This window comes from Elaeis guineensis, chromosome 3, assembly GCF_000442705.2.
Source record: "Elaeis guineensis isolate ETL-2024a chromosome 3, EG11, whole genome shotgun sequence".
Lineage (NCBI taxonomy): Eukaryota > Viridiplantae > Streptophyta > Magnoliopsida > Arecales > Arecaceae > Elaeis > Elaeis guineensis.
The window spans coordinates 111,677,753-111,687,602 of NC_025995.2; the positions used below are offsets into that span (position 1 = coordinate 111,677,753).

The 9,850-nt window shown below is 35.9% G+C and overlaps 1 protein-coding gene across 3 annotated transcripts; it reads right to left on the reverse strand.

The window, feature by feature from the left end:
- Positions 1 to 2,756: 2,756 nt before the first annotated feature.
- LOC105040893 (GDSL esterase/lipase At4g10955) lies at positions 2,757 to 9,504 on the reverse strand. 3 transcript variants are annotated; one of them, XM_010917639.3, is made up of 4 exons: positions 9,381 to 9,460; positions 9,054 to 9,115; positions 6,573 to 6,673; positions 2,757 to 3,927 (listed from the first exon to the last, which is right to left on the reverse strand). In XM_010917639.3, exons 3-4 carry the CDS (start codon positions 6,638 to 6,640, stop codon positions 2,967 to 2,969), a joined length of 1,029 nt encoding a protein of 342 aa, XP_010915941.1. In that variant the 5' UTR covers positions 6,641 to 6,673; positions 9,054 to 9,115; positions 9,381 to 9,460; the 3' UTR covers positions 2,757 to 2,966. The 3 variants fall into 3 exon arrangements, with proteins under 3 accessions (XP_010915941.1, XP_010915942.1, XP_019705168.1); XM_010917640.4 differs by having other exon boundaries at positions 6,573 to 6,816; positions 9,381 to 9,456; XM_019849609.3 differs by lacking the exon at positions 6,573 to 6,673 and having other exon boundaries at positions 9,381 to 9,504.
- Positions 9,505 to 9,850: the final 346 nt, after the last annotated feature.

Sequence of the window (9,850 nt, forward strand, 5' to 3'; positions counted from 1 at the left end):
AAAAATTTGTAAAAAGAGGAGGACCACAGATAAACCTCCAATCTCAGCACGTAAGCTCGATGGCAAGTAACGCCACAATGCCAACCAGCGGCCACGGTTTTCAAAAAGACAATAGATTGCGGAAAGCGAGAGTGTGGCTAATCTTATGATAACTTTTTTTCTAGTAAAATTTTTTAAGTTTTAACTCTTCAAAAATTTTGATAAAAATTTGAGAATAAAACCTCTAAAACCCCTACAACATGACATCCATGTTTCTTACTTTAGGCATCTCTTATTCTAAAGAATTGGCCTCAATCTGTCCATCAAAAACTTTTTCAAGAATTGATAAACACGTCACAGTAATTAATATACATGAGGTGTGGGTTGCAACTTTCGTCTTTCATAGCATGCGTCAATGAATCATGTTTAATATAAATTTTAAAGTATAATATGGATCCCGTGATTTGTATTAATGAATAGAAGGAAGACATTAAAAACTATGCAAAATCCGATCCAACGGTTCATCTTCTCAAAAAAAAAAATCAATCATGATACGACCTGAACCTCCTATCACCAATATGTCATCTATTTTCACTTTTGTTTTGAAATGGGGAATGATAGGAAAAGATAACTGATTGCTCATGGACCGAAAGAGAGAAAGGGGACGAACAGGAGCCGGTCCCAAATGCAACTTGGGTTTCCATCCTTGACCAAGTGGTCTCCACGTGTATTTCGGTACTGTTAGACTGATTGGCCCATCATTATTGCCTCCATTATTAGCCCACATATGGACAATGATACCATTTGACGTCTGCACATCATTTTAGGTAGTATTTATGGCTTTATATTTTTCTTATTTTTAACTGAGTACAAGAGCAGATAAAAATTGTAGGAACTGTCCGTATTACACGCAGTAAGGTCCCGAGGGCTATCGCTACTGGTTTCTTTCCGTTCCTGAATTCCTAAAAGATCGCATTAGAAGTGTAAAAAATTTTGATTAAATCATCTGAACCATCTAATTCGATTCAAATCAAATCAAATACGATGATTTAATAATTTAATCAATTTAATTTGATTAAATAAAATAAAAAAATAAATATTTCAATTTAATTATTAATTTATTAATTTATGTGATTTATTGAGGCCGAACTTAATCATCAAATTAAAATTAAAATATTATATATATATATATATATATATATATATATATATATATATATATATACACACACACTTATGTTACGTATATATTTTAAGTTGGATCATGTATTTTATATAAATTAAAAATTTAAAATATTATTTTGATCCTATTTCAATCTAATTTAGATCAAATTTAATTTGATTATAAATTATAATAAAAAAATAAAAAAATCAATCAATCAATTCATTTAAATCAAAAATTGTTCAAACCGTTCAAATTCTTGAGAAAGCTATATGAACAAATCGAACCGATATAAAATCGAATCAAAAAAATCAATTATATTTAATCAAATATTTGATTTTAAAAAAATTTTAAATCAAAATATTGATTTAATTTTAAAAATTATTTAAAATCGAATCAATCAAATAGTTGTCAGTCCTAGATAGCATAATCAAGTACAAAATGTGGATTCGCAGGATTCGTGGCTTGGTATCCATCAAGCACTTGGGCTTCAGAAGATAATAGAGGTGATGATTGATTTGCTCATGTAAAACTAGTTAGATTACAATAATGACGTTTAGCAGCAGTTCCATAGGATGCCTGCCCTCCCCTTGGGCCTGTGCAGCTCCTCTAGAAAATACAGGTAAATAATTTTAGCAACTTTCTTCAATTTTCTTTTTAGGTTAAATTTTATAAATTTTTTTTAATTTTGCATGATTTTTCAAGATCTAGTGCGGTTTCTGCATTTCAGTAAGCTTCTCCTAGAAGGAAAGATTGAACATGGAAGTGGAATGCGTCAAATGGCACAAACTGCAACACCCCTCTAAAAAAAAAAAAAAAGCTAGAGATAAAGAGGTAACCCTTAAAGATTTGAAAATGTTTAAAATAAAAGCTTCTAAAACAAAATTTAGTACTCATGAAACCCTAAAAGTTCTGATAATTTAAATATCTGTATTATTATTTCTTTCTTCCTTTTTTTTTTTTTTCCTTTGTAACAGAGGATAATAGGGAAGCCACCAGCAATCCTTGAACCTTGGATCTCTTCGAAGTGTAGTGGGATGCTAACCAAGCAAGCCGAGCCGAGATGAGATGGCTCCACTATGCAATTGTTAAAATAAAAAAGTGAAAAAAAAAAGAAAAAGAAAAGAGGAGTGAGCAGTGTTGGGTAATTAAAAGAAAAAGCAATTCTAGGAAAAGAGGAAAACTTCCCCTGTTTTAGATTGAGATGCAAGCCCCACCAAAAGGTTTTGTTTTCTCCGCAACCATATAGAGCATAGTATTTAAATCCAACCAATTATTAATTTGTAAAGCATTATCTATATCCATAGTGCTGTACCGTCCATCAATTCTACAATTCTGTAGTCTATATCAATCCGAGGAAGGAATTAAGTGGAAGAAAGACAGAAAATATGGTGGGCCTAGAAACATATTTTGCGATGCGCATAATCCAAACTGACAAGGAAGACTTTCTATAGCTTTGTCTCTTTTGTTTTCAATCTCATAGCGAGAAAAATAGTGTCACAGTCAAGCGTCAGCAGTAGCTATTGGTTCACATTGGTAGGTCTACACCAACCAACAACAATCAAACGGCCAAAAAAGACAAATCAATAAAAAAAATTTAATGCACTACGCCAAGGAACACAAATATAATGTATAAAATACCTCGAGTCAATATTGCACAGAAAATAATTCTTATAGGCAATTTCCATTCAAAAAGAGATACACATTATCCAAGGATAGAGACTCATTACAAACTACTTCCTAGCGCTTCATCACTTTGATTAGAAGAATCATGCCTATTCTGCCTCTCTCCATTAAATAAGTCACAAGCTCTTCATCCTTTATATCATCTATAAATATACTGCTTAGATTGCAAATGCTGATCTGGTTTCCACCACTGATGTAAACCATGAGCATTTCTAAAATCTGGAGAAGGGCTCAAATTAACTGTCAAATTTGCCGATGGAAGAAGGTGCAGTGGCTCAGATTCTTTTCCAAATGCAGTCAAGAATAGATCTCCAATGGAATTCTGTGTTGCCAGCCTCTCAATGTATCCAGCTCCAATCTCCTCCATGTTCCTTCTATGCTCAAAATATCCTATATACTCTGAGCAGATATGGTCACCTGGATTCACAAAAAGATTCGGGATCCATGATGATAGAAGGGCAAAAGAATCCTCTGATACAGGCTTCCCATGATGGGCTGTCAGGGCAACAGATAGCCCGGCTGTAATCAGGCTGCTTGCGATCCGAATTCCCTGCTTCACATTCTTGTATTTGATCCTTTCAATTGGAGCAGAGAAGAATGGTGGATTAAAGAGAAAGGTCTCAAGAAGGATACCCATCTTCGCCATGTTCTTTCCGGCAAGTGTTGCCATGGCTGATCCCAAAGAATGGCCAGCTAACCAAATATTTGAACTTCCAGCAGCTGAGACTACATTCCGAACAGCTTGCATTGCGATCTCAAACCGGGACGACCTGTGGAGGCAATTTTGAATTATATGAAGGTCCAGTGTGAGATCCCGAGTTAAGGATTCCTTCTTGGTGATTGTGCCTCTAAAGGCAATGACAAACTTCGGAGCGTTAGAGTCTTGATTGGAAGCAGGAGGCTTGAACTCATAGATTGCACCAAAGAAAGAGGAGTCAGCATCATCAACAAGCTTACGGATTAATTCAAAATGGAAGAACTCCCACCATGGAGGTGCAAGAACTTCTGAGCCCTGGTGATTTTGTTGTCGCTCACACTCCAAAACATACACACCCTGAACTAGACTTGCAGCAACAGATCTTCGGTGATGCTGGCAATTCCTTTTCAACATGAAATAATAAAAAGGTTGATCTTTCCTCCAATGGAATGCAAGCAAGGTAAGAAAATTGTGAATGATATTGAGAAAGAGAAGAAATATTCTGTGGCATCTTTCCAATCACACATTTCTTGCAGTCTGCAAGTAACCTTCATAAAAAATGGTTTGCTGGAAGCCTAATTTATATAATGATCCTACAGCCACCAAGACAGAACTGATCATGTTTCAATGCCCGTAGCAGCTTTTAGGCACAAAAGGACCAGCATAAATGTGATCAATGCCCTTTATAATCTGGATAGCAGGACTTTGTGATAAGTCGTCATTTTACTTAGAGAAGGATGGGCATACTTTATTTAAAAATGAAGGACAATGAAAAAACAAACAAATGTTAGTGGTTGAATGGATTTTAAAGTTACTGCAAGCGCTACCAGATGTCATATTTCAGGCTTCAAAGTAACTTTCGCATGGGCAAGCAAAATTAAACAAAGCGACCTCAGTGTATCACTATCACATGAACAGGTATGCTTTGTTCAGGGATAGAGGGTGAGTACAAGGAAAAAAAATATATGCTCATAGATGGCAATTATTTTACTTTAAAAACTTGTATTTTTAATGTCTAATTCACATGTTCATTGTTTCACTGTTTGTGTGAACAACAATTGGATGGTTGCAGATAGAATGTGCATATAGATGCACTAATCTGTAACTTGGCTCACGGCCATTATTCCTTCATAACTATGCAAAACCAGCTTTATCCCAATACAAGATATTACATCAACTCCAACACTATCTCATCAAGTAGTATCCTAAGACCTCATGAAAACTTTGAATAAACTATAAGGGCTAAGGAAATTGTTGCATCCTTTCTGAAGTCTATAATCGAAATGAATTATTATTAAATGTTATTAGGCCCATCTGTGGAAGCATAATTGTGGCTCCACCTGCCGTCAGGAACATACAGGTAAGCATCATCCTTAACATGCTAAGATGATTCTAGTATGCCTTGCAGACCAGTCCTGTTTCTGCATCAACTTCTTCTTTCATCTGTAAAAAGATACCTCAACCTTTACAATGTTAGAAATGGATGTTGCATTAAGAAAATTGATTATTGAGCATTTTTCAGATAAGTAATGAACCATCCTTTGACATCTTTAACCATCTTCTTATGAATTTCACTTATCTGTGTCTTAGGCAAACCAGTTTGCTCACTCCTACATTCCCACAATGTCAGTGGCAACGACAACATTATGATCATCTTGGCCAGATTGGCGCAATCCTTGACAAGAGCAATTATGTTGTTTCACTCTCAATAATGGTTCAGCCAAGAGGCTGACATGTGGGACCATACTGTTTCAGAAGAATTCTAAACATTCTGATGAAGATGACTATGATGCAATTTCTGGGAGACTAACAGCTTGTTGACCGACAAGTTTCACCATCTTTCCTCAGCCTTTCACCTCAAAATTGTGACCTGGATTTTTAATTTTACATCATGCAACCATCCTTAAGGGATGCATATGTGGAAGCTATAAATATCCATGAATGATTGCAGATCAACTTAGGGTTGCCTCACCACTTAACAAGGTAACTCAGGTTTCCATGAATTCCTCACTCCACTGACTGCTTGCCATAACTTTCCAAAGTGCGCCTTTCATTAGCAACAGTCATGCATTCTACTTTGCATGACTGCTTGGAGTAAATACTATAATCTACTGATTTTTCAAAATCTGATGCATCTTCAAAAGGGGCTTAAGCAGATCTGCAGGTAAATCTTTGTAGTGCTATTCACTACTAATTCATGACACTACTCTTACAGAGGCTTAGGTGGATATGCAGGCAAATCTTTATAAGGCTATTCACGCTAATTCATAAGACTGTTCTTAAAGAACTGCAGCATGGGGGCACTCATCTCTGTCATGTGTTGCCTCTTGCAACTTCAAACCCAGTCATAGTGTTTATCAAACAAGCAGATCTTCTTGGGACACCAATTATTGTTTATGTTACCACATTGCTATCAGTGACCACATTTCTATCATGACCACCTCCTCCTATATGTGTGGTCAACTCTCATTCTTGACCTAGGTGCTTGCCACCATATGACCTCCAATGCCAGTTCTATGCCCATCATCCATGGTTGTAGTTTAGAGTGTTCAACTGTATTAATGATGGTTCCTCCATCTTCACCTTTCAACAAAAAGCTCTCACTTCATATAAGATGCTGCTAGATATTTTACATTTCCATTTATTCTTCATGCCTGCAAGCTTTCTTTGAATTTATTTTTCCTCAGCCAGCTTATGATCACCAATATCTTATTTCACATCACATAAATTGTTGTTCCATCGAGAATCATACCAGGAGTGTACAGCTTGGTTTGGCCATAGGCATCGGTACTATGCAATATGGAAAATTTACATCTTTCTACTACTCTAGATGCTTCCACAACTGCACAATTCTAAAATAGCATCAAATAATTTCACAATGAACCAAATTCTTAGCATTGAAACATAACAAGACCACAAACAATAATTATATACAATCATTAAAAAAAAGAATTATAGTTTTCAAAATTAAAAGAAAACTATGCTTTTATTTATTTAATAAGAAGTGAAAAATGCTAAAGCAAAGTAGAAGACTAACAAAAATCATACCAATTGACAGGCATAAGATGTATAGGTCCAGAGATGCTAAACGTATCCCTTTCTGAAGCAGAGGCCATTGTATTTATTGCCACAAGCTCCGTACTTGATGACTCCAGAATTGTTGGAAGCAAAGTGAAATATCATAAACAATGAGAAACAAAAGAATCAGTAAGAGTAGCCAAGGTTTCTAAACAGATCCTGCTACTCCTGAAACTTTTGACAGCAAACCCCCTTTCTGTGCTAATTAACTAGTCTGAAAAGAGCACATACACAGGATGAATTATAAGCTTATATATTTTAATTCCCTTAACACTCCATGAAATAAGTTTTGTAATATATTACCTAGTCTGATGAGAAGTAAAAAAAAAACATCAAGTTCAAAAACATATTGGCAACAACTAAAATCATTTCAAGCATTCAGAGCACCAATGGTAGCAGCAGTTGTAACAAGACAAGACCCTAAAAAAGAGAAAATGCTTTACATGCAATAAATGCACAGTCAGCTACCAAGGTAACAGACTCCTTAAGAATAACATAGACAGGACCGTGGAAGTTCCTTTTTTGAACAAGTACCAAAGGTTCACCAGGAGTACAAGACCGTAGCATATAAAATGGACATAAAGGGGTAAAAGTAAATAGTTTGATTGACAATGCTGTTGTTGTACTTTTTTAAAAAAAAAGAAGAAGAAGAAGAAGAAGAAGAAATTAAAGCATATTTGGTAAACATTTTTTTTTTCCATGTGTTTGATAAACATATCCTAAAACTACTTTGCAACCAAACATACCCAAAAGAAAGGCTTTCCAATTTATTAAAAATATCAATAGCTAAAAAACTTGTCTCCAACACTGTGGCTTTTTTTTTTTTTTCCTGTTTCCAAAGCTACCATCACTACCACAGCACCATCACCATTTCACTAGAGCTACAACCACTGCCATCACCACCACGTCATTCCATACTGCTATCTATCACCTCTTGCTCTCCACTTCAATAAAGCCAAGTGGTTGAGAGTCCTGGGGCACACAGCATCTATCTTGCACCTCTGGTATTTTCTCCTATCTCTCTCATTTTAAACCACCTCTTGCCTCTCAATTTACTTTAACATCTATCAAAGAAGGCAAATATGGAAACCATCTTTACTACATTGACCACAAGCCACAGATAACCACTCAACACATAACACAATGCTCCAAAGTAATCTCCTCAAGAAGCAGAAGAGGTAGAACAGAAGGTAAGAGATGATAGCTACTCTCTGCCTAAGATCCATATTTTTTCTACTATAACTCTCCAGAGTTTGCCTCTTTTTTTCTGTATATGACTTCCCTTTTTTTCTTAGGCATATATGTCCTATTATAGTCAATAGTTTTTCATTTTAGACTTTAAAGTATCGTTCATGTGAGGTGTATTTTTGTTTATAATGCCTAAAACATGATTTTCTAATGTTAATTTGTAGATTATGAAATGAACAAGATGAACAACTATCTGGATGGATATGTCTAATAATTTATGGTGCTATTTTTATTTGTTAAGCAAAACTATGTCTTCTTGCATGAAACAACCCTGAACACACAGAAAAAAAATATTACAAGTTTTTCTCTTGAGAAAACCTGCTAAATCAGTGCCCATCCATTGGACGCTGTGTCTAAGCATCCAAATCTGTGCCCATAATCTGCACAGAATGGTATTAGCATGACATGGTGCATGAGACCATAATTTTTGGGTATTACTACTGTTGATGATAACATTACCATGAGAAGCAAAAGTCAGAAGTTAAGCCGCTTCTTCTTTTTCCTCTTCTTTTTTAGAGAAAACAAATGTCAAGCGTTTGAGCAATCAGGAATGCCAGGTTACATTCTCTATGTTTATAGCAGAAGGAAGTTCATCGAATTTTCCAACATGATCTATTAAGTTTTCATGTTGGAGACCAACGGAGCAAGTATGGTGTATGAGGCCCTCTTGATGTTCAGGCAAAGCCACCGAAACCAGATTATTCTCAGCAGTTAGAGGCTGAGAGCCAAAGGAATGGGCGCACACCCAAAATGCAGGAAAAAAAAAAAAAAGGAGAAAAGAGATGGCATGACAGATTTTTCTAAGTAAATCCTTTGGAGCGTCTGGTAAATTTTTCTTCATTTTTCTAGGTGGGTATGAAATAGTAGACATCAGACTCAATAAACACAATGCATAAGAAACAACATCCACATGGAAATTTACTAACACAAATTTAAATTCAGAAGGTCAGAACTCAGAATGTGATTGTTTTACGACCTATAATTACAAGCAATTAACATTATTTTGCTCCGCAATTAAAACTTATAAATGTCTACCAGAGCAAGGCATACGATCATTAGGAATAATTAAAAGGAAATCACGATCCGTGGAGGGAAAATAAAAAACAATGCTACTCACAAGTCCTTAACGAATAACAAAAATAATTAAGCAGCGGAAATCGAAGTCCATGCTACATAATGCATTCGAAGAATTAGAAGCCATACCCAGAATCATCAGTCGGTTCCAATTCGCAGCTTCCCCGGTGGTTCTCCTCTCCAATCTGAAGCTGAAACCCAAATCACAAATAAAAGAAAGGAAAACAGGAAACATAAAAGCCTCCGATGCCATGCAAATGCCACGAGGATAACAAGGATGAACAAAACGAGCAAGAACTTGAAAGATCTTCAAAATTCCAGGTTACAACACGAAACTCGGACAAAATTTTCCAATACCACAATCTTGACACGAAAGGTTCGGATTTTTTCCTTTTCTTCTCAAAGAGGAATATAAGAAAGAATAATTACGGAGAAAAATGAAGAAGAAAATCTCACCTGCGAGAAAATGGTGGAGTGGACGAAAGGGAGAAGGGGATCCCGTTGGACAGAGGAGGAGACGTAGAAAAGGCTAAAACGGCTAAAGATATCGATCACCATCAGATGTTCGGAAACTGACAGGTCTGACGGCGTGGCGCGGGTCAAAGCCAAAATGGGATTCCCATACAACGAGAGTCGGTGACAGGTTTCGTCCTACGTGAAGTGGGCCGGCCCAAAAAGCATTGCACCAGACGTTTTGTTTGCTTTCTATAGGATTTGGGCTGACCAACTTGAAAATTATTTATGAATAGTTATGAATATAGATCTAACCTCTAATCTCATGATTTTACTGGTTATATCAATCCAACCCACGAATCTCATAGAATTTTCAAGTCAATCATCAAACAGGTCCTTAGAGTCTCTGTTTGGGTATTTCTATAGAATTGAGCTGAAAATCTTATAATAGGATCGATAGATGGGCTATCTAT

Bases quoted from the DNA above. Each gene is read 5' to 3' on its own strand.
- LOC105040893 (XM_019849609.3), bottom strand. From the start codon at position 9,482: ATGGTGATCGATATCTTTAGCCGTTTTAGCCTTTTCTACGTCTCCTCC. The intron at 9,116-9,380 runs GTGAGATTTTCT...TTTGGGTTTCAG, and splicing joins ACTCCACCATTTTCTCGCAG to CTTCAGATTGGAGAGGAGAA. The intron at 3,928-9,053 runs GTATGGCTTCTA...CATGTTGAAAAG, and splicing joins GAACCGACTGATGATTCTGG to GAATTGCCAGCATCACCGAA.